This window comes from Microcaecilia unicolor, chromosome 2 (assembly GCF_901765095.1).
Source record: "Microcaecilia unicolor chromosome 2, aMicUni1.1, whole genome shotgun sequence".
NCBI lineage: Eukaryota > Metazoa > Chordata > Amphibia > Gymnophiona > Siphonopidae > Microcaecilia > Microcaecilia unicolor.
In genome coordinates, this window is record NC_044032.1 from 69,509,819 (window position 1) to 69,534,831 (window position 25,013).

Here is a 25,013-nt window from a genome sequence, read left to right on the forward strand (position 1 = left end):
GGACAGCCCGGACCAGCCTCCACGCCCGGAACAGGTTCTGACGTCGACGCCTGCATCGACCTCCCTGCCTTTCTCTGCAGCCGCTCTGAACGAGAGCCTCCGGGCCGTTCTCCCAGAGATTCTGGGAGAGCTGTTGCGCCCTACCCCTCCGGTACCGGCGGTGCTTGCGCCTCCGGTACCGTCGAGCGTGGCGCCGGCTGGCCCATCGCCCGGGGTGAGGTCCCCGACGTCGGTACCGCGTGCAGTGCCGACTGCGGCCACCTCCCAGGAGGGCTCCCCGACTACGTCGGCGGAGGGAGCTTCGCCGATGCGGGCAAGGGAGTCTACCTCTCGACGCCCCCATCGAGGACGTGGCTCCACGGAGTCGAGCCGGGCGAGGTTGCAGACACAGGTCCGTGAACTTGTGTCTGACACCGAGGGTGAGGCCTCGTGGGAAGAGGAAGAAGACCCCAGATATTTCTCTGACGAGGAGTCTGAGGGTCTTCCTTCCGATCCCACTCCCTCTCCTGAAAGACAGCTTTCTCCTCCCGAGAGTCTGTCTTTTGCTTCCTTTGTCCGGGAGATGTCTACGGCCATCCCCTTCCCGGTGGTTGTGGAGGACGAGCCCAGGGCTGAAATGTTTGAGCTCCTGGACTATCCTTCTCCACCTAAGGAAGCGTCCACTGTTCCCTTGCACCATGTCCTGAAGAAGACATTGCTTGCGAACTGGACCAAGCCACTAAGTAATCCCCACATCCCCAAGAAGATCGAGTCCCAGTACCGGATCCATGGGGACCCAGAGCTGATGCGCACTCAGTTGCCTCACGACTCTGGAGTTGTGGATCTGGCCCTAAAGAAGGCTAAGAGTTCCAGGGAGCATGCTTCGGCGCCCCCGGGCAAAGACTCTAGAACCTTAGACTCCTTTGGGAGGAAGGCCTACCATTCCTCTATGCTCGTGGCCAAAATCCAGTCTTACCAGCTCTACACGAGCATACACATGCGGAACAATGTGCGGCAGTTGGCGGGCTTGGTTGATGCTCTTCCCCCTGAGCAAGCCAAGCCTTTTCAGGAGGTGGTCAGGCAGCTGAAGGCGTGCAGAAAATTCCTGGCCAGAGGGGTGTATGACACCTTTGATGTTGCGTCCAGGGCCGCTGCTCAAGGTGTGGTGATGCGCAGGCTCTCATGGCTGCCTGCTTCCGACCTGGAAAATAGACTCCAGCAGCGGATTGCGGACTCGCCTTGCCGTGCGGACAATATTTTTGGAGAGAAAGTCGAGCAGGTGGTAGAGCATCTCCACCAGCGGGATACCGCATTCGACAAGTTCTCCCGCCGGCAGCCTTCAACATCTACCTCTACAGGTAGAAGATTTTTTGGGGGAAGGAGGACTGTTCCCTACTCTTCTGGCAAGCGTAGGTATAACCCTCCTTCTCGACAGCCTGCAGCCCAGGCTAAGCCCCAGCGCGCTCGCTCTCGTCAGCAGCGTGCGCCTCAGCAAGGCCCCGCGGCTCCCCAGCAAAAGCAAGGGGCGAGCTTTTGACTGGCTCCAGCAGAGCATAGCCGACATCCAAGTGTCAGTGCCGGGCGACCTGCCTGTCGGGGGGAGGTTGAAAGCTTTTCACCAAAGGTGGCCTCTCATAACCTCCGATCAGTGGGTTCTGCAAATAGTCCGGCAAGGATACACCCTCAATTTGGCCTCAAAACCTCCAAATTGTCCACCGGGAGCTCAATCCTACAGCTTCCAGCACAAGCAGGTACTTGCAGAGGAACTCTCCGCCCTTCTCAGCGCCAATGCGGTCGAGCCCATGCCATCCGGGCAAGAAGGGCTGGGATTCTATTCCAGGTACTTACTTGTGGAAAAGAAAACAGGGGGTATGCGTCCCATCCTAGACCTAAGGGCCCTGAACAAATATCTCGTAAAAGAAAAGTTCAGGATGCTTTCCCTGGGCACCCTTCTCCCCATGATTCAGCAAAACGATTGGCTATGCTCTCTGGACTTGAAGGATGCCTACACACACATCCCGATACTGCCAGCTCACAGACAGTATCTGCGATTTCAGTTGGGCACACGCCACTTCCAGTACTGTGTGCTACCCTTTGGGCTCGCCTCTGCGCCCAGGGTGTTCACAAAGTGCCTAGCTGTGGTAGCAGCGGCACTTCGCAGGCTGGGGGTGCACGTGTTCCCATATCTCGACGATTGGCTAGTGAAGAACACATCCGAGGCAGGAGCCCTGCAGTCCATGCAGATGACTATTCGCCTCCTGGAGCTACTGGGGTTTGTGATAAATTATCCAAAGTCCCATCTTCTCCCAGTGCAGAAACTCGAATTCATAGGAGCTCTGCTGGATTCTCGGACGGCTCGCGCCTATCTCCCAGAGACGAGGGCCAACAACTTGTTGTCCCTCGTCTCGCGGGTGCGAGTGTCCCAGCAGATCACAGCTCGGCAGATGTTGAGATTGCTGGGCCACATGGCCTCCACAGTTCATGTGACTCCCATGGCCCGTCTTCACATGAGATCTGCTCAATGGACCCTAGCCTCCCAGTGGTATCAGGCTGCTGGGGGTCTAGAAGACGTGATCCACCTGTCCACGAGTTTTCTCGAATCCCTGTATTGGTGGACAATCTGGTCCAATTTGACTCTGGGACGTCCTTTCCAAATTCCTCAGCCACAAAAAGTGCTGACAACGGATGCGTCTCTCCTGGGATGGGGAGCTCATGTCGATGGGCTTCACACCCAAGGAAGCTGGTCCCTCCAGGAACGTGGTCTACAGATCAATCTCCTGGAGTTACGAGCGATCTGGAACGCTCTGAAGGCTTTCAGAGATCGGCTGTCCCATCAAATTATCCAAATTCAGACAGACAACCAGGTTGCCATGTACTTTGTCAACAAGCAGGGGGGCACCGGATCTCGCCCCCTGTGTCAGGAAGCCGTCAGCATGTGGCTGTGGGCTCGCCGTTTCGGCATGGTGCTCCAAGCCACATATCTGGCAGGCGTAAACAACAGTCTGGCCGACAGACTGAGCCGGATTATGCAACCTCACGAGTGGTCGCTCAACTCCAGAGTGGTGCGCCAAATCTTCCAAGCGTGGGGCACCCCCTTGGTGGATCTCTTCGCATCTCGAGTGAACCACAAAGTCCCTCAGTTCTGTTCCAGGCTTCAGGCCCCCGGCAGACTGGCATCGGATGCCTTCCTCCTGGATTGGGGGGAGGGCCTGCTGTATGCTTATCCTCCCATTCCTCTGGTGGGGAAGACTTTGTTGAAACTCAAGCAAGACCGAGGCACCATGATTCTGATTGCTCCTTTTTGGCCGCGTCAGATCTGGTTCCCTCTTCTTCTGGAGTTATCCTCCGAAGAACCGTGAAGATTGGAGTGTTTTCCGACCCTCATCACGCAGGACGAAGGGGCTCTTCTGCATCCCAGCCTCCGGTCCCTGGCTCTCACGGCCTGGATGTTGAGAGCGTAGACTTTGCCTCTTTGGGTCTGTCAGAGGGTGTCTCCCGCGTCTTGCTTGCTTCCAGGAAAGATTCCACTAAGAGGAGTTACTTCTTTCTGTGGAGGAGGTTTGCCGTCTGGTGTGACAGCAAGGCCCTAGCTCCTCGCACTTGTCCTATACAGACCCTGCTTGAATACCTTCTGCACTTGTCTGAGTCTGGTCTCAAGACCAACTCTGTAAGAGTTCACCTTAGCGCAATCAGTGCATACCATTACCATGTGGAAGGTAAGCCGATCTCAGGACAGCCTTTAGTTGTTCGCTTCATTAGAGGTTTGCTTTTGTCAAAGCCCCCTGTCAAGCCTCCTACAGTGTCATGGGATCTCAATGTCGTTCTCACCCAGCTGATAAAACCTCCTTTTGAGCCACTGAATTCCTGCCATCTGAAGTACTTGACCTGGAAGGTCATTTTCTTGGTGGCAGTTACTTCAGCTCGTAGAGTCAGTGAGCTTCAGGCCCTGGTAGCCCAGGCCCCTAACACCAAATTTCATCATAACAGAGTAGTCCTCCGCACTCACCCTAAGTTCTTGCCAAAGGTCGTGTCGGAGTTCCATCTGAACCAGTCAATTGTCTTGCCAACATTCTTTCCCCGTCCTCATTCCTGCCCTGCTGAACGTCAGCTGCACACATTGGACTGCAAGAGAGCATTGGCCTTCTACCTGGAGCGAACACAGCCCCACAGACAGTCCGCCCAATTGTTTGTTTCTTTTGATCCCAATAGGAGGGGAGTGGCTGTAGGGAAACGCACCATATCCAATTGGCTAGCAGATTGCATTTCCTTCACTTACGCCCAGGCGGGGCTGGCTCTTGAGGGTCATGTCACGGCTCATAATGTTAGAGCCATGGCTGCGTCGGTAGCCCACTTGAAGTCAGCCTCCATTGAAGAAATTTGCAAAGCTGCGACGTGGTCATCTGTCCACACATTCACATCTCATTACTGCCTGCAGCAGGATACCCGACGCGACAGTCGGTTCGGGCAGTCAGTTCTTCAGAACCTGTTTGGGCTTTAGGATCCAACTCCACCCCCCGAGGGCCCTGTTTGTTCTGTTCCAGGCTGCACTCTCAGTTAGTTGGTAAATTTTTTAGGTCAATCTCAGTTATGTCCTCGCCGTTGCGAGGCCCAATTGACCATGGTTGTTGTTTTGAGTGAGCCTGGGGGCTAGGGATACCCCATCAGTGAGAACAAGCAGCCTGCTTGTCCTCGGAGAAAGCGAATGCTACATACCTGTAGAAGGTATTCTCCGAGGACAGCAGGCTGATTGTTCTCACAAACCCGCCCGCCTCCCCTTTGGAGTTGAGTGTTCCCTTGTTTCTCTTTTGCTACAATACGAGACTGGCCGGCTCGAGCCGGTTTCGGGCGGGAAGACGGCCGCACATGCGCGGTGCACGCGGGCGCGCGAGGGCTAGCAAAGGACTTTGCTAGGAAGATTCCGATTGGAGGGGCTGCCGTGAACGTCACCCATCAGTGAGAACAATCAGCCTGCTGTCCTCGGAGAATACTTTCTACAGGTATGTAGCATTCGCTTTTGTGATAGCTTCGCCGCTTTCCCTTCGCCTCGCCGGCGAAAGTTCAAAGGGGCGTGTTGGCGGTGAAACGAAGGCAGGACATGGGCAGGCTTGGGCGTGGCTACCAGATGGCTGGCTTTCGCGGATAATGGAAAAATAAAACCCGGCGATAAGCAGTATTTTGCCGGGTTTACTTGGTCCTTTTATTTTCACGACCAAGCCTCAAAAAGGTGCCCCAACTGACCAGATGACTACCAGAGGGAATGGGGGATGACCTCCCCTTACTTCCCCAGTGGTCGCCAACCCCCTCCCACACTACAATTATTAATATACAAACCTTTTTTGCCAGCCTGTATGGCAGCCTCAAATGTCATACCCAGCACCCTGACAGCAGTATGCAGGTCCCTGGAACAGTTATTGTTGGTTGCAGTGGACTGCAGAAAGGCAGAGCCAGGCCCATCCCCCCCCCCCCCCCCACCTGTTCCACTTGTGGTGGGTAATGTTGAGCCCTCCCAAACCCCCCAAAACCCACTATACCCACATGTAGGTGCCCCCTTCAGCCCTTAGAGCTAGGGTAATGGTGCACACTTGTGGGCAGTGAGTTTTGGGGGAATTTGGGGGACTAAGCACACAAGGGAAGGGTGCTATGCACCTGGAAGCTAATTTGGTTGTTTATAAAAGATGTTTGAAGTGCCCCATAGGGTGCCCGGTTGGTGTCCTGGCATGTGAGGGGGACCATTGCATTACAAATGCTGGCTCCTCCCACAGCCAAATGCCTTGGATTTCGCCGGGTTTGAGATCGCCGGCAGTTTTTTCCATTATCACGGAAAAATAAAACTGGCGATCTCAAACCCGGCGAAATCCAAGGCATTTCACCTGGCCCACACCGTATTATCGAAAAAAAAGATGGCCGGCCATCTTTTTTGAAAATACGGTTCTGGCCAGCTGTTGCGCCGCTGCCAAAATAGATCGCCGGCGACCTATTTCGCCAGCGACGTTCGATTATTCCCCTCCACGTTACTATATATATATTTTTTTTTTCTGTGCAAACTTCAAAAATTTTTCAATAAAAAGATTAAACTTAAAACTCTATCTTGTAATTCCCTTGAATCCAGTAATGTTGCACTGGCAAAGGCGTTACATGGTTACATCTTCAGGCTTTAGATAATAGTGAAATAGCTGTGTTTGAAGAGTCTGGAAATATTTCATATTTTTTATTCCTTCATAAACAATATTGTAATCTATAGGCAAAAGCATGAAACAAAGAATGCAAATTTGAATTATCTAAGTAACTCCTAATAGGTCACAGCTATCAGTCATGTCTATCAGTATGTCCATTAATTCTGTTCTTAAGAATGGCTTCTATTGTTTGTTAAGCACTGGTACCAAGTTCACTAGTGTATAGTTTCCTGGATAACCCCTAGAGTCCTTTAATGACTTTGGATGGCCACTCTCAAGTCTTCTTGCAGTGACTGATCTTAATGATCAGTTACAGATTTTTGGTAAAGTTTATGGAATTCTGCGGTGAACACCATTCAGGCATAGTGATTTGTTAATTGTTTAGGTCGCTGTGTTAGATTCTTCAGGTCTCACATTTTATTCCATTTGATCAGAATCACCTTATTTTAATTCTGCTCTGCGCTTGGGATATCAATCCCAATCCTGGTCCCTCCACATGAGCTCTCAACCTATTCATGCAGGTCACACACTGTGATGTCTCCAATCTAATTTCTGTCCTCTCCTCTCCCCTCCTTCTCTGGATTGAATGTAAGTAATTTTGAATAAGGTGCGAAATAGACGTAGAAGAATCATCTCTTTGAGTTTCCGTATATAGTTCAGGGAAACAGATATAAGTTATGTAAAAATGTTTATAAAGATGTTCCCAATGTATCCCTGTTTATAATGTAGTACTTAGAGGTGTTAGTCAAAATTGCTAATGTGTCCTGACTTGCTCAAATAGTATTGATGCCCCTAATATGACAGTTGGACACTCCAAGATCCTTTCTCCTTGCCTATAAATATATTTAGGACTAAATGGTCCTAATTTTATTTCACAGACAAAAACTTGGAGAATGCTGAAGAAGCAGCAGAGCAGTTCAAATTAATCCAAGCAGCCTATGACGTTTTGAGTGACCCGCAGGAAAGAGCATGGTAAGTACTGTAGTGAGTAATCAAGTGATCACAGTTAATCTTAGATTCAGGTAACTAGTCATGGGGGCAGCATAAAAATTACTGTTGTATTAATGTTCAGCAGAATTTGAGGAGAATAGTGTTGTGTTATTACTTGTGATGGATGCAATATCTCTCTATATAAAACGCACCTCCAACGTTCTATGAAGCCTGCACAAGTTCCAACGTTCTAAATGCATGGTGCTGAAACCACAATTCACCCATGAGTGTTGGCCCCACCCTCGCGTCAAACGTTATGACGTCGAGGGCGGAGCTATGGCACTCAACCAATCGCCTCGCTCCGCCCTTGATGTCATCACTTTTAAGACAAGGGCGGCACACACATCGATGAAAACCACTACACACGCTCACCCAAACCCTCCCCCAAATTCAACACCCCTCACCCCCCCAAGTGGCCAACACTACCACCCTCCACCACCACCCAACCCACATGTTGCAACCGCTCCCCCCCTCAACCCCCCCCCCAGGTCACAACACACAATGCTTCAACCTCCACTCCCCCCCACCCCCCCCCACACACACACACACAGATCGTCGCAAACGCACAAAAAAAAGAAAAAAATGCCACTTACTACACAGTGCTCCACCCTCCACTCCCCCCCCCAAACAGGTCGACGCTGCCGAACACCCCCCCCCCCCCCCCATCAGATTAAAAAAAAAAAAAAAAAGACAGCGCCGCTCACCAACACACACGCCCTGCGTGCCAAAGTCACCACCCCTCACCCCTACACCCCCCCAAGTTGCAAACACTACCATCCTACACCCCCCATGTTGCCACTGCTCACCCCTCCACCCCCCCCCCCCCTCCGAGGTCACAACACTCAGTGCTTCACCTCTCTCTTTCCACTCCCCAACGCAGCCATCATTTGCCATACACTGAAACCCAAAGTAAATCGCCACAGGATCCCTCCCCCCATCCCATAGTCCGCCTCACCCACCCTCCCGCAGCACCTTGCTCAACGTTCCTCCGCCCTCCCTCTCCTCTCAGACTCCGGCCATGCTGCAGGACACCAATGAACTACACTGTAAGCAAGGAAGCCCATTGGTTAATCTCGGTTTCCTCTACTCAACAGAGCCGTCATTCCCATACACTCAAAACAAGCACACATAGGAGCTGCACATCCACATTGTCGTTTTTTTGTACTTCTTCCATCTGAAACACGTCTAAAGCACCTTCTAATGGAAAAACTGCGTCTTAACAGGTAAAGGACAAAAGGTTTTTGGGGTGGGGACCCAGAAACTATGAGGGAGGGTGGGGGGGACCCTGAAACTGGAAGGGACCCTGGAACTGGGAGGGAAGGAGGGAGGGGGAATAACCCTGGAACTTGGACGGAGGGATGACCCTGGAACCCGGACGGAGGGAGGGGCCCCTGGCACACACTCTGATTCTCATACACACACTCTCTCTCATGCATACACTCGCACCCAGTCTCACTCTCTATCACACACACACACTTGCACATTCACTCTCTCTCACACACAGTCACTCTCACACACTCTCTGAAACAAACACACTCCGACGAAAACCTTGCTAGCGCCCGTTTCATTGCTGTCAGAAACAGGCCTTTTCCACTAGTCCTATATAATAAAACGCACCTCCAACATTCTGAAGCTGACTACATGGCTGAGGCATTCCTGCTCTTTGTATCCATCTCCTGAATTGAAATCACATACTTCGGGGTTCGTCACAAGCAGAAGTGATCAACCACATGAGGTTTCTCTGCTTCAGAATGTTGGAGGTGCATTCTATTAAATAGGATTGGTCAGTTCCTTGAAGCACAGCCAGAGCTCAGCATCCTGCACAGTAACGTTCAGACACGAGAGAGGGGGGGGGCCTGACACCAGAGAGGGGGGGGGAGGTATCTCTGTCACATACACACACACTCTCTCTCTCTCACACACTCTCTCTCTCTCACGGTCAATGTCTTTCTCTCTCTCACTCTTACACACTGTCTCACACTATATCACATTCACTCTCTATGTGTCAGTCACTCATACACTCAGTCTCACAGAGAGTCTGTGTCTCACACACACACTCTCTCTCGCACACACTGTATCTGTGTGAAACACACTCTATCTCACACTGTGTCTCACATACACACTTGCACACACACTCATTCTCACAGACACACTCGCACCCAGACTCATTCTCTCTCTCTCTCTCTCACACACACACACGCACATTCACTCTCTTTCTCACACACAGTCACTCTCACATACACTCTCTCAAACATACACACTCCGAGGAAAACCTTGCTAGCGCCCGTTTCATTTGTGTCAGAAACGGACCTTTTTTACTAGTGTGTGTATATATGTGTATATATATATATATGTTTATATATATATATATATATATATATATATATGACAAGAATAGCAGTGGGTAGGTCAGTGTTCTAGTAGGTTTTACAATTTATGGAGATCTGTGTCTGTTGTGGAAGGCAAGAATGACATAACTGGAGAGATGTTACATACTTATATAATCCAGTTGACATGGAGCGAGCCATTTTATATACTGAGTGTCATTGATATGCATAAAACTATTGAATTGCAGCACATGGCTTCACTATTGCTCTTGTCATACATGTTTATCACCTCAACGACTTGCTCTGCTTGTGTAAGGCAGTGGCCCTGATTCACTGAGGGTTTTTCCCATAAACACATGTTAAGAGACCAACTTTAGTGAGTCAACCACAATATTTATGGTCAGCAATGTCCCTAGTAAACAAATCTCTTGTCTGGATTGAAAAAGGATTATTTTTTCATTAGCTTGCACATTTGTTGCCGCCTTCTTTCTACAGTTCATGCCCTTGCAGCTTTCCTTTTATTATTATTAATAATAATTTTGCTATTCGATCTGCCTAGCCAAAGATAATTGTTTAGCTTCATATAAGTTTTTTTTTTTTTTTTTATTTCCAGAGATGATAGTGAGATCTGTTCTGTATTGTATTCACACACTAGAGCAGTGGTTCCCAAACATTTTTGGGTCATTGTGTCCCCTAGGTTACACATTTCCTCTCAGGTCTTCCCCCCACAAACAGTGTTGAACCCTACTTTTGCTGGTGGGGATGCCCAAGCCCTGCCAGCCGAAGAGGTTTACTGCACAAGACCCGAGCTCCATGCTACTTGCACAGCGAGCAAATCGGTGGCATGCTTTAGCCACTGACACCTGCATTCTTGCACATGCCCTCCTTCTCTTCCCCCTCTCCATCCAGCGTCTGCCCTTCTCCTTCCATCCACTCTCTGCCCTCTGTCCCCCTTCTATCCAGCCTAAGCCCCCTCTCTGTTTCTACCCCCAATCCAGTGCCTACCTCCTCTGTCCCCTTCCCCTCACACACATACATCCCAGCCACTGCTGCTTCTCTAGACCAGCAGCAACAGCAAAGAAAGCTACAGCCACTGCGAGGCAGGACTCTTCGTTCACATGATTGCCGGGCGTACCCCAGAACAGGAAATGACGTCCAAGGGGGCAAAACCTTCACCGAGTATATGGAGAGTCAGGCCCCTCGTTTGCTGCAGCTTGCTTTGCTTATCTAAAGAAGCAGCAATAGCAGTTTAGGTGATGGCAGGAGGAAGGTGAGGAAAATATGCCATAGCACCCCTGAGAGTTTGGGGCGCCATGGCACACAGTTTAGGAACTGCTGCACTAGAGACATTAGTTAAATCTTGTATGACTCCACACATGAAAGATTGGCACAGTGCTGCCAAGTTACGTACAGTAGCAGTAAAAAAAAAAAAGATACACTTTTGGAGTCCAGGGCGTGAACTTAAATATATAGTGTTGCATGTATCTTTAATTTTGCTCATTGAAGTTGGCACTACAGGTACCAGAGTGGGATTGTCTAATACCATTGGCTAGCCTAAGATCCCCCTCCCACTTTTGTGTAAATTGGCAGCTCTGTGTACAGCAGTAATGTTTAATGCTTAGTGCTTTCTGGCAGTTTTTTTGAATAACAGCAAGTGCTCATTATCAAGGTGTTAGTTTAAAGCAGAGTGGGAAATCATTTTCTAATTTCTGTTAATGGGGAAACCTGCCTGGTTTAAAAAGCTGTTACCTGGGAAGAAGCCCTATATTTCTAGATTATTGAATGACCTAAACAAATATGGTAGACTGCCTCATTTAATTATGTTATAGAGAATAGTAGCCCAGTGAATGAGTGAAGGTCCTGATCTGCTTGGTGTCTGGTCTTTTGCCAGGTATGATAATCACAGAGAAGCCCTCTTGAAGGGAGGTGTCCAAGGCGAATACCAGGATGATAGCTTGGATCTGCTGCAGTACTTTACAGTTACTTGTTACTCGGGATATGGAGATGATGAAAAGGTAGTTCTCTTTTTTTTTTTTTTTATATGTCAGCTTGATTCATTTCAGCTAGTTTTCAGTGTTAGAGATTTTTGCTTGTTCTGGCAAATATTTGTACTCATTTGTTTTAGGTTTTAAAGTGTTTTCTTCTGAAGAAAATATTACAAGACAACAAAATCCATCTCAACATCTGCAGGCCCTACACTTTACAGTAAAGTCAATGTAAATCACTGTATTCTAAAATTATGGGGAAAATCCCAATTCACAAATATGGGGGTGTGACAGTTTAATAGGATAAAAACTCCACCAAGGCAGAGAGAGAAATAATTTGTTTACACATTCTCCTGTCTAAACTAATGACATAGCCCCCCTGTCCTGTTTTATCTATGGAAAGACTGGCTGGAAGAAAACAAGCCTAACTCCTGGAAGGAATTTTAAGAGTTCCTCAGAAAAAAAGGTAGCCCCTTACTAAAGGAAAAGGGAGGTGATGATGCCTTGTAGAAGACTGATGAGAACTCATTTAGAATATTGTGTAAAGGTTTGGATATTGTACCCTCAAAAAGATATAAACAGGATGAGGTCGTTCCAGAGAATGGCTATTAAAATGGTCAGTGATCTTCGTCATAAAGCATATGGGGACAGATTTAAAGATTTAAACAGATTTTATGCTGCTTAACCTACAAATAAGCAATGGTATTTCTCAAGTCCATCTTAATAATGACTTATGAACCTTTCTTTTAGGAAATGAGCCAAACCTTTTTTTAAACCCTGCTCTTAATAATGACTTATGAACCTTTCTTTTAGGAAATGAGCCAAACCTTTTTTTTAAACCCTGCTCTTAATAATGACTTATGGACCTTAGGAAATGAGCCAAACCTTTTTTTTAAACCCTGCTAAGCTAACTGCTTTTACCACTTTCTCTGATAATGAATTCCAGAATTTAATTACACATTAAGTGAAGAAATATTTTATCCGGTTTGTTTTAAATTTACTACTTAATAGCTTCATTGCGTGCCCCCTAGTTCTAGTATGTTTGGAAAGAGTAAACAAGCAATTCACATCTGTCTGTTCCAATGCACTCATGCCCTGATGATCAAAGTTTAAATGTAGGCACTAGAGGCCACTAGCACCTGCATTTACCAGTGCAGAATAATCAGAGAGTCTGGCACAGCAAACTCTGCTCAAATGGGTGGAATACTGCCATAACCCTACGCCAGCTTGGAGCAGGCGTTAGTGTTAAAGCTTCTCTTCTTCCCCCCCCACCCCCCCCCCACCCTGGCCCTTGGAAACCATCATGGGGGGGGGGGGGCTGTAAGTCCTGTGGTCCTCCATACCCCTACCTCCCAAAATTAAAAAAAAAAAAACCCAGGTGGTCCAGCGGGACCCTATTTGTAGCCCCCCCACCCCCCGTACCTTAAGGCAGGAGGAGGGAGTAGCATTTCATCATTCTGTGAGCGTTGCATTCAAAATGGCGGCACCCTGCCTGGTGCATCATGGGATGCGCTGGGTGGGACTTTCCTATCATATAAGGGAGAAACTTCCTTCTACAATAGTGAAGCTCTGCCAAGCGCATCCCAGTATGCACCAGGTAGAGCGCTGACATTTTGAAGGCAGTGCTTGCAGGAAGAGGGAGTGCTGCTACCTCCTCCTACGTTAAAAGGAAAAGTGTACGAATGGCTGAGGGGATTTCTTGTGAACAGATCCTATAGTGTGAAAATGCAGGGGGAGTTGTCAGGAGAATGGAAAGCAGTTAGTGGCGTACCACAAGGGTCACCTCTTTTGCCAATATTGTTTAACGTACGGATGTCTACACTAGGTTTCTTTATGGAGGGGGAGGGTATCAACTGCTTTTCATAAGCAGATTACATCACTATTTATTCTCCTTTTGATAAAACCAAGAATGATATTAACCAGTTCATCAGTCATAGCAATACACTGGTGAAGAACTGGGCAACCTGTTTACAATTGAAATTAATCAGGGATGAAACATTTTTAGTTGTAACTTCACCTTATATTCATATTTCGGGTTTGCAGTTGAGATTCAATGGTATGCCTCTGAAACTAGAATTGGAATTGAAGATTCTGGGGATTGCGATAGGCATTTGACCTTACAAAAATCAGACCTCCAGCCCCCCTCCCCCCAATACAAAAAAATATATATATATACCTGGTGATCCAGTGGGACCCTAGTTGTAGCCACCTCAAGACCCCAAGCCAACTCTAACTCACTGTACCTTAATGTACGAGGAGGTAGCAGCACTCCCTCTTCCTGCAAGCACTGCCTTCAAAATGTCAGCGCTCTACCTGGTGCATACTGGGATGCGCTTGGCAGAGCTTCACTACTGTAGAAGGAAGTTTCTCCCTTATATGATAGGGAAGTCCCACCCAGCGCATCCCATGATGCACCAGGCGGGGTGCCGCCATTTTGAATGCAACTCTCACAGAATGAGGAAATGCTACTCCCTCCTCCTGCCTTAAGGTACGGGGGGTGGCGGGGGGGAGGCTACAAATAGGGTCCCGCTGGACCACCTGGGTTTTTTTTTAACTTTGGGAGGTAGGGGGTATGGAGGACCACAGGACTTACAGCCCCCCCCCCCCCATGATGGCTTCCGAGGGCCTGGGTGGGGGGGGGGGGGGGGGGAAGAAGAGAAGCTTTAACACTAACGCCTGCTCCAAGCTGGCGTAGGGTTGTGGCAGTATTCCACCCATATGAACAGAGTTTGCTGTGCCAGACTCTGATTATTCTGCACTGGTAAATGCAGGTGCTAGTGGCCTCTAGTGCCTACATTTAAACTTTGATCATCAGGTCATGAGTGCATTGGAACAGACAGATGTGAATTGCTTGTTTACTCTTTCCAAACATACTAGAACTAGGGGGCACGCAATGAAGCTATTAAGTAGTAAATTTAAAACAAACCATTAGTCCTTCCCACTATTCCAGAGGCCTGCCTGAGGTTTCTGAGATGTTTAATGGGTCAAATAATGACTTTCACCTTACATGGTGCTTCCTGCATATCTCGTGTTCTCTACAAGTTGTCCAGAGATGAGTCTATATTTGCATGTCTGGTTAGTGTTAGGTTAGCAAGTTGTTTAAGGTGGCTGTGTTTTATTATGAGTGTCTTCTTACTGCTTGTGTATGAAAATAAAATACTGAGGAGCTGGACTGGATGCCCAGAGAGAGATGTCTCAACTCAGTTTTCAGTTCTCTATCTCCACCTGCTGGTTGATAGAGCCAACTATTCCCACAGATTCTGGAACAGTGAGTGGGAAGGACTAATGGAAAGAAAATTAAGCTTAACAGTCCATGTAATGCATCCTTGGTGAGCTAATGGTAAAAGAAGAGTCTCAAAAAAGATGATTAGGCAGCTCAGGCTTGAAGTCCCCTGCCCTAATTTAGTATATCCCTGTTATAGCACAGGAAAGCGAGAAGGACCAATATCAATTTCAATTAAATTTATTGTTTGTATACTGTTGAATCCCCTGAAAGGGTTCACTGTGGTTCACAGAAAACAGAAAACTTTCCTTGGAAATTAACAGCAGTAGCTCAGAAGACATTTTGCATGGAGTTACGTACATTTTACATAAGGCATTCAAAACAGGTTTTGGTGGAAAGCCCATCCCCCTCCCTCCATAAGATACAGTAAGAAACACAAAGTTATTTATATTCACATTAATAATCTGTTGAACAAATTCATGTAAAGCAGCTCATTAATGTGGCATTTTGCAGGGATGGGCTTGTTCTTAAAAGAAAACAAAAGACACTTCAGTGAAGTATAATTATGTTTTGTAGAGGGCATCCAATGTCGTCTTTTGCTTGTTTGTCATTTTAGAAGGTCCTTGTGTCTTGGAGGCACTGACTTCGTCACTGGTGAGTTGGTAGGTCCCAATCTCCCTTCCAAACAAAAAAGTCTGCACCCTGGCCTTTCTTGGTTCCAGGCTTACCCAAATATCATGTTCTGTGTTATTTGGAGGAACTTATAGAGATTTCTGTGAGGCAGTGTTTCAGATGCATGAAACTAGTGGAACCAAAGACCTTAGACTGAAATTGATGAAAGATATATTTTTACTTTGAAATGAAGGAATTTTTTTTTTTTTTGGCAGTAGGTAAAGGGTGTGAAGGCTTTGGAATAATGTAGTATTAAGTGAAGCAACTTGAGGCAGGAAATGACTCAAAGATGAGCTGAGAGACTACTGGTATAAGATCAGGGCTTCTAGGGGGTATGCTGTAGTACTGAGTACTGGCACCTTTTCTGGTGCTTAATAAAACCAGTTCATGGTCCCCAAGTATTAATGAAAAAGCCCAGGCTCTTTGCATCCCAAATACATCCCCACACAGTTCTCCTGTAGGAGAAGCAGTGTTTTCAGCCAGTACCTAAAGAACCATAGGAGAATGTGGATGTATTTACTGCAGCCTGCACAAAATGTTCTGCAAAATGTGGGAGACGCGAGCAGCAGAGGCCTACAAAGCTGACCAGACAATAAAATGGAAAAGTTGTTTAGTTCTGGTTAATTGATTTCATTATGCCAGCATTGGAAATAATGAATGTGCAGCATCTCTAATCTCTTTGTATTTTGTACAGTACAGGAAGAAATGCCTTTCTATTTTGTCAGTGTTGTAGTGCAAGCAGAATCCAACTTCTTGGGGTTTTCAGTTAGTTTTTGTGTGCATGTTTCTGTTTTAATTTGTGGTCATTTATTCTGTGTTTGAAGCTCTGTCTGTGTTCTGCATATGTGACCAAGGTGAGCGTGTTCTTTTGTGTAGGGATTTATAGCAGTCCAGGTTGCTCTCCTCCTTCCCCCCTCCCCGGCCACCATAAAAGGTGTGTTCTAAGAAATGGTGTAATACTTGCGATGCTGCTTTTTCATAAATTCTGTGGCTGGTTGCAGGGAGCAGAGTTATTGTGGGGATGGGTGCCTGGGTGGTTACCCACACCCTTTAAGAATGGCCCTGCATATGAGTACTAACACCTTTTTTTTTTTTTTTTTTTTTTTTTTTTTGCTAGGAAAAAAAAACATTGACTAAGAGGGTAGAAACAATAGAATAACAGTCAGTTTCACAAATGCTTAGAAGGTTGAACTTAAATACCTCATCAGTTTTTATGCCATACTAGGTCAGACCAATGGTCTACTTCAGTGCTACAGGCATTCAACATGTAAATCATTCACTTTTTGCTTTAGCACAGTACAGAAGATAAAGGAGCAGCTGAATAGCAGAGAAAACTGGTTGTCTTTTAGGAACATTTTCAGAGGAACTTAACACTCTAGGTTTTCAACTGAAAATATTCCTAAATCTAGCCTGACAAAATTTGTCCAATTAGATGCAATTCTGCTTTTTCTGTGAGTGGGATTGAAGGGCCAATTTGTAAGAGTTTTTAGCTGGCTAATTCCAGAACTTAGCCAGTTAAGCTTTTTGAAAATGAACCCATTTGATAGGCGAGTATAAAGTTCTCATATGTAAGTAAACAAATTTACTAAGGGACTCATTTTCAAAGCACTTAGACTTACAAAGTGCCATAAGTTATTATTTAACTTTGTAAGTAAGTCTAACTGCTTTGAAAACATGCCTCCATGTCTACTATCCAGTGCAAGTGGAGGAAAGCTAATGAGCCATAATTCTGTTTTCATAGATAGACATTTCACTTTTTGTGGATAATAGCTAACTTTCTTTCTTTCAGGGCTTTTATACAGTGTATCGAAATATCTTTGAAATGATAGTAAAGGAAGAGATGGAATGTAAGAATGAAGAGGACATAGAGGAATTCCCTACTTTTGGTGATTCTCAAAGTGACTATGACACGGTAAAATCAATACCCAGAGAGCCTAAGGCATTTACTAGTCAGACAGAGATCTTACATGGGATGATGTGCACTTGGAAAAACCCTTGTGCAGAAGCAGAGGACTGAATTCCTGCTGCATGTCTGCTTATTCGATCACTTTTTGATGGTATTAAGACTGCTTTGTAACAAACACAGAGGCATATTTTCAAAGCACTTAGCCTTCCAAAGTTCCATAGAAACCTATGGAACTTTGGAAGGCTAAGTGCTTTGAAAATATGCCCAACAGTGTAGTGTGACTAGATAGGAAGCTGTGAGAAACAAAGCAAGTTTACCAGAATGTAACATGAGCACAAGAATAATGTTAGTTATGGCAGCATGATTGAAATCCATGCTGATCCTTTTTTTCCCCTTCGCTCTCTGATTGAGCTCTATACCTTTTTTTAACATTTTTATTGTTTTACATTAAATATCTGGAGATATTTTTAATGTACTTGTCATAAGAACATAAGAATAGCTACCCTGGGTCAGATTGATGTTCCATCTAGCCTTGTCTCCTTCTTTCAACAGTGGCCAATCCAGGTCACAAGAAACTGGCAGAATCCTAAAGAGTAGCAACATTCTATGCTACTGATCCCAATGATAAAATAGTGGCTTTCCCTATGTCTATCTTAATAGCAGGTTATGGAATTTTTCTTCAAGAACTTGCCCAAATTTTTTTTAAACCCAGGTATGCTAACTGCTTTTCCTTGTCATCTCTACCAGAGCAGTCCACACTAATTGGTTATGTTCATTCACCAGTGGAAGGAGAGAGAAAAAAATAGTTCCAAGTAATTTGCCCCCTTAAGGGTATACAGCCTGGAATGATGAGTATTTTTCTCTGTCTCCAGGTGGATGGATCGTGCAACTCCTCCTTGGTTCTTGTTACTTGGCTTCTGCTCCGGTTTGTCCGGGTGCCAGCCGAGTAGGGGGTCTTTGTTGGTTGATTGAAGCTCATTTTCTACCATACTATGCCTGTCTTATTCCCCAGCTAGGATGACACTTGGTAGTATGGGTCCCTCCCCCCCCCAAAAAAAAAAAATGTCCACTCCCTTTTTCTTGGTTGATGACTGTGTGCTGTGAAATGGGACTTCCGTGTGGTATCTGGATGATTGGCTGATCAGGGCATCTTCAGTTCAGGAGAGCAGACAGGCCAGGACTTGGGTCCTATCTGCCTTGCAGTTGTTGGGTTGGGTCATTAATCTACCCAAGAGTCAGCTAGTTCCCTTTCAGGTGCTAGAGTAGGGTTAGGTTTGACACAGCTCAGGGCAGGGTCTTTTTGCTGGAGCAACGGTGCAGCAAGTTGCAGGGGCAAATTTGTCGTCTTCACTGTCCTGTACCTCACGTTTGGGACTATGTTCAGGTTCTCGGGTTAATGGAGGCGACCTTGGACGTGGTGCCATGGCCCCGAGCGCACATGCAACCATTATTTCAATCTCTCCTCAGTCGTTGGTCCCCGGTATCAGAAGTTTACAATCTGGAGCTATGCTAGGCGAGAGCAGCACAGCACAGTGCAGCATGGATTAGTGGCTGCTGGATTCCAGTTTGCTCAGAGACCTTCCACTGGCGACTCTGGAGTGAACAGTAGTGATCACCAATTCGAGCCTGACAGGATGGGGTGCTCATTGTCTCCGCCAAGTGGCTCAAGGTCAGTGGTCCATGGAGGAGTCCAGGTGGCCAATCAATTGGTTGAAGCTTCGAGTGGTACGCTTCTCTCTGTTGGAGTTTCAAGCCCTGGTAGAGGGCAAGCCGGTTCGTGTCCTCTCTGACAACATGAAGGCAGTGGCTTATGTCAACTGGCAAGAGGGCACATACAGGTCAGCCCTAGCTCTCGCCCACCTGCTCGGTTGTTGGGCAGAATCTCATGTACAGCAGCTCTAGGTGGCGCACATTGTGGGGGTGTAGAATATATAATGGAATGGAAATGGGATTTGATATACTGCCTTTCTGAGGTTTTTGCAACTACATTCAAAGCGGTTTACATATATTCAGGTACTTATTTTGTACCAGGGGCAAAGGAGGGTTAAGTGACTTGCCCAGAGTCACAAGGAACTACAGTGGGAATCAAACTCAGTTCCCCAGGATCAAAGTCCACTGCACTGACCACTAGGCTACTCCTCCTGAGCAGACATATCTTGGACCCAGGTGAATGGGAGCTGGTGGAGTCGGCATTTCAACTGATCATGGGCAAATGGGGGACACTGATCATGGATCTCATGGCAACTCGCCACAATGCCAAAACCATGCAGTTTTTCAGCAGGAGGTGGGAATATAGTGCAGAGGGGCTCAATGCCCTTCTTCAGCTGTGGGTCGTTTTATGGTTATTAATAAAGCATTTTGGATTCCCTCCACATTTGTCCTCACTTTTTTGTTTGTATTGTCTCCATGTATTACCTCCATGGCCCATGTTAGAGTACTACAGCAAATTTTGTACCATCCGGGGCATGTAATTCTCGTTGTGCCAGATTGGCCACGACAACCATGGTATGCGGACTTGGACCAGTTGCTAGTGAACAAGCCCCTTTGATTGCCCCTTTGTCCCGATCTTCTGGTTCAGGGCCCAATTCAGATGGAGGATCTCCTGCTTTGGTCTTATGGCTTGGCTCTTGAGCAGGTGAAGTTGAGGAGGAAAGGGTATTCTCCAGAAGTCATTGCTATGCTTCTTCAGGCAAAGAAGTGATCTACCTCTGCGGCTTATGCGTGGGTGTAGCGACTCTTTGAGACGTGGTGTGCAGAACGGGCAATTTCTCCCTTTCAGTCTTCTCTTCCCCAGATTTTGGCCTTCTTGCAGAATGGCTTTGGAAAAGGTCTGACTTGCAACTCTCTCCGGGTGCAGGTGGCAGCCTTGGTTTGTTATGGAGGCAAGCTGCTTCATTTGTCCTTGGCGTCACATCCAGTTGCCGCTTGTTTTTTGAAGGGAATGAATCGTCTTAAGCCTCCAGTACACCCTCAGTATCCGGAGTGGAACCTTAATCTGGTGCTTTGTGCCCTTCAGAAGGCTTCTTTTGAGCTGTTGCAGATCTCTACTTTGACTCTCAAAGCGGTCAGTCTTGTTGCCATGTTGCCGGCATGCCAATTCTCAGAGTTTCAAGCTTTGTCATGTTGGGATCCTTTTCTAAGCTTCTCACCCGAAGAGGTGACATAGCACACAGTTCCCTCTTTTTTTCTTCCTAAGGTGGTGTCTATCTTTCATCTTAATCAACCATTGTTTCTCTCCACCTTTTGGGGGGGATTTGTACCTGTAGGACTATAACTTCCTGCTCCTTCTTAATGCCCAGGTTCTTCTTCGTTATCTGGAGGTGACCAGTGAGCTTCGTGAGTCTGATCACTTGTTCGTGCTTCACACTGGGCCTCATTAAGGGGCGTCGTCATTGAAAGCGACTATTGCTCACTAGGTTAAGGACACCATTGTTTCAGCCTATTTGTTAGTGGGTAAACTGCTTCCGGCTCATTTGCGGGCACTTTCTACTTGGGCGGTTGCCACTTTGTAGTCGGGGGTGCATTTAATTTCTTTGGATGAAATTTGCAGGGCGGCGACATGGGTCGTCTGTTCGTACCTTCTCCAGGCATTACTGTGTGGATGTCTCTTCCCATGCGGACACTGCTTTTGAGGTGTCGGTTCTGTCAGCAGGAGCATCTGTTTCCCACCCTATTTAGGGCTGCTCTGCTACTTCACTCTAATCTCTGGATTTATGTGCTGTTGGTGCTAAGGAATGAAAAATTGTCTTATCTGATAATTTTCTTTACTTCAGACTCAGCAGATGAATCCAGGTCCCCGCCCCCCCCCCCCCCCCCCCTTCTTGTTTCTGTCAGCATGTTCTTGGTAGTTCTGTCTGTTGGTCCTTGTGGTTCTTGCCTGTTTCTATTTTTAGTGCACTTTCTGCAGTCAAGGTCTCAGTTTGGGTTCAGTCTGATGATGTTTCCTGTGGGGAAAGAGAAATGTTCTACTACTATTTCCTTCTGCTTTGTTATGAGAAATACCAGCTGGCCAGGGAGCATTCCATCCCATGAGGCACTTATTGTGCTCTCCGTCTCCACTTGTTTTTTTTTGTTTGTTTGTTTTTTTCTTGAGTGTATCCTCTGCATAGTGTTCATTTCTTGGATTTCCAGGTCATTTTTTCTTTGGTCATGTCTCCTGTCTTATTGCTATATCTATATGTCATTGGGATGTGAGCAACACTATTACAGTTCTGGACAGGTCTTCTGACTTAGTGATACCTCTTTGTGTCAGTTGAGTACAAGCCATAGTACTGGTTTATAGTTAAGGCCACATCTCCTGACTTGATGAAAATATCTGGATGTCATTTGAGAACGAGCCATACTACTGGTTATAGCGCAGACCACATCTTCTGACTCGGTGGAATATCTGGATGTCAGCTGAGTCAGGGCCATGCTTCATATCACAGTTCAAAGTGGCTCAATGAAGATAAGAACCAGATGATTTTTTAATATAGTCAACGGTTTGCTCCATCCGTGGAGGTTTTCTCCTCCTTTTCTTTGTTTGTTTTACTTCAGAGTGGATATCCTGACTCAACCAGATGCCTGTAAGTTGAGTAAGAGTCACGCTACGTGTTGCAGCTAATGCCAAGTGGCTTCACTGACTATGGCGTTTGCAATGTTCACTTTCGATACCATGGGCACCTTTGCTTGGCTTTTTGAAATACTGATCATTCCAGGCTGCACGATAACTTTAAGGAAGTGAAATACTTGGAACTGTTTTTTTTTTTCTCAGTCTTCTTCCCCTGGTGGATGGACATAGTAACATAGTAGATGACGGCAGAAAAAGACCTGCACGGTCCATCCAGTCTGCCCAACAAGACAACTCATGTGTGCTACTTTTTGTGTATACCCTACTTTGATTTGTACCTATGCTGTTCAGGGCACAGACCGTATAAGTCTGCCCAGCACTATCCCCGCCTCCCAACCACCAGCCCCGCCTCCCAACCACAGCCTCTGGCACAGACCGTATAAGTCTGTATAAGTATTAGCCTGGATTGGTCTGGTAGGGCTAAAGGGAAGAAAATTATCAGGTAAGATAATTTCTCCTTACCACATCCTCTGGCAATGAGTTCCAGAGCTTAACTATTGTTGAGTGAAAAAATATATTCTCCTGTGCGACTATGTAACTTCATGGCGTGTCTCCTGATCTTTGTACTTTATGAAGGTGTAAACCATTGATTTACTTTTACCCATTCTACTTCACTCAGGATTTTGTAGACCTCTGTCATATCCTCCTCAGCCATCTCTTCAAGCTGAAGAGCCCTAACTTCTTAAGTAATGTTCCCTCTAAGCGGAGAGCATGAGCGATTGCTCATACATTTTAGGAGCATTGCTCAAAGATTTTACATGATTGCTCACAAAAATGTGTTTTGAGGGTTTTTGGGGGCTATATACGGAAATGCATTGCTAATACTGGTGCTCAAAATTTGTTGGTTTTTAAAACTTGTTGCTCACACAAAAAAAAGTTTTCACACAGGCCACTCCTTAGAGGAAACATTGCTCTTAAGACTTTCTTCATATAAGTGAAGTTCCATCCTCCTTAACCATTTTTGGTCACCGCCTTTGAACCTTTTCTAATTCCTCTATATCTTTAAGGTGCAGTGGCCAGAATTGCACATAATACTCTGAGTGAGGTTGCGCCATGGAGTGATACAGAGGCACTATAATAATCTTTGTGTTATGTCTAGCCCTTTCCTAATAATTCCTTGCAATTTGTTTGCTTTTTTTATGGCCACTGCCACACACTGAGCAGAAGGTTTCAGTGTATTGTCCACGATGACACTTAGATCTTCTTTTTTGTGTGTGTGGTGACTCCTAAATTAGAACCTAACATCAACTATGATTTGGATTACTTTGCCCAGTGTACATCAATTTGCACTTGACCACATTACATTTCATCTGTCATTTGGATGCCTTCCAATTTCCTAAGGTCTTCCTTTAATTTCTCGCAGTCCGCATTCATTTTAACAACTTTGAGTAGTTTTATGTATTCTGAATATTTAATCACCTCACTTGTCGTTCCCATTTCCAGATTATTTATAAATGTTAAATAGTACTTATCCCAATACAGACCCCCCTCTCTTTCTGTCTCCCTCCTTCTGGATACTGTACTTTGCATCAGTCTTGGTTGTGAACATAGAGCATCCCAGTCTAGAAGTGCAGAAACACTTTGATCGGTCAACTGAATGAATGAGTAGAGAAATTCGCAAAGAGTGGAGCTCTGCTGGTGGACCTGAAATGTTATGGAGGGTAAATGTGTTACGCTCTGCTACACTTCTCCAGGATGGGTTGGTTTCTGTTTCCTAACCTAGCAGCCATCATCCGGGTTGGATCATGGACAGCAGCCATCTTGGCTAGCTCAGGAGGGGGCAGCCATCTTGGAGTAATGAGGTCAGGAAGGAAGCCCATATTTGGATGTAGGCACCTCTGCTGATGGGGGCAGCCATCTTGGAACAGCTGCTCATGGTTGAGCCTAATTCCTGCTCTATTTAAAGCCCTGTTTCCAGTCCTTCCATGCTTCGGCTTCTATTCGCATAGAGGTTGTGGTCTTCATCTGTTCCAGTGTTTTCCTGTGTTCCTGACCTTGGATTGTTTACTGACCATGCGTTGTGTTGCTGCCTGCCCAGACTTTCGGATTGCTCTCTGTTTTGGTGCTTCACTGACTCTTTGCTCCTGGACTGTGTCTGCCTGCCTGCCAGCCTGGTCAGCGGTTGTGCAACCCCGCCGGTTCCAGAAGTCCTGGTGGCCGCCTGCACCTGGGGGCTCAACTCCCAGGGAACGGTGGTCGCTCCCCAGGTGAAGCTAGGGGTTGTCTGGCTGCCTGATCGAGTGCGGTGCCACTTCATCTTCGCCGTGCTCAGTCGGGGCTCAAGGGCTCACATTCACCAGGTCATAACAAATGAGGATGAACTGAGAGGGGAAGGAGAACATTTAGAAAACAATTTGCACAAATACTTGGAAGTGTGACTAATATATTCCTGGACCTGGAAGCGCCTTAAAAGGCAAACTCTGGCAGTTTACTTACGTAGCTAGACTGTCTACAAATTGTCCACCCTCTCTTTGATAAACGTATACATGTTTCAGCTTTGAGTGGGAGTAGGGCACAGAAAGCTAAAACACATATAGTTTTACATTTTCAAAGCTGTACGTTTTGTGGAAGGGATAAAATCCATTGCAAATCTTTGCAGGTACTTTTCTTTATTCAGAGTTAAAAGGGAAAATATTCCATTTGAGAATTTGTGCAAAGTATATGGATTAATATACCTGCAGATTTTGCAAATACTCTTGGTGTCTGAAAGATTTTCCCTTAAAATTAAGTATTTCCACTAGTCATATGTTTTAATAGATTTTCTCTTTGCCTTTGCTGTTGTCAGAAATACATTTTAGATATATATGTCTCCACTCTTTGTAGGTGGTTCATCTGTTTTATGCATACTGGCAAAGTTTCTGTACCCAGAAGAATTTTGCATGGAAAGAGGAGTACGATACACGACAAGCATCAAATCGATGGGAGAAACGAGCCATGGAAAAAGAGAACAAGAAAACACGAGACAAAGCTAGGAAGGAGAGGAACGAACTGGTCCGTGAGCTAGTGGCCTTTATCCGCAAGCGGGACAGAAGAGTGCAGGCACATCGGAAGCTTGTGGAGGAACAGAATGCAGAGAAAGCCAAGAAGGTAGAACAGCTTCGGAGACAGCAGAAACTACAGCAAGCTAAGTATGTAAGCAAGCAGTACAC

The 25,013-nt window shown here is 46.4% G+C and overlaps 1 protein-coding gene across 2 annotated transcripts in view; it reads left to right on the forward strand.

Moving 5' to 3' along the window:
* Positions 1-25,013, forward strand: part of DNAJC21 (DnaJ heat shock protein family (Hsp40) member C21) — a 132,310-nt gene that overhangs the window by 14,460 nt on the left and 92,837 nt on the right. For both annotated transcript variants that reach the window (XM_030193022.1, XM_030193023.1), the window contains exons 2-5: positions 7,031-7,124; positions 11,361-11,484; positions 17,139-17,261; positions 24,688-24,992. In XM_030193022.1, the coding sequence (XP_030048882.1) occupies positions 7,031-7,124; positions 11,361-11,484; positions 17,139-17,261; positions 24,688-24,992 (646 nt within the window). The remainder of the gene's footprint in view (positions 1-7,030; positions 7,125-11,360; positions 11,485-17,138; positions 17,262-24,687; positions 24,993-25,013) is intronic.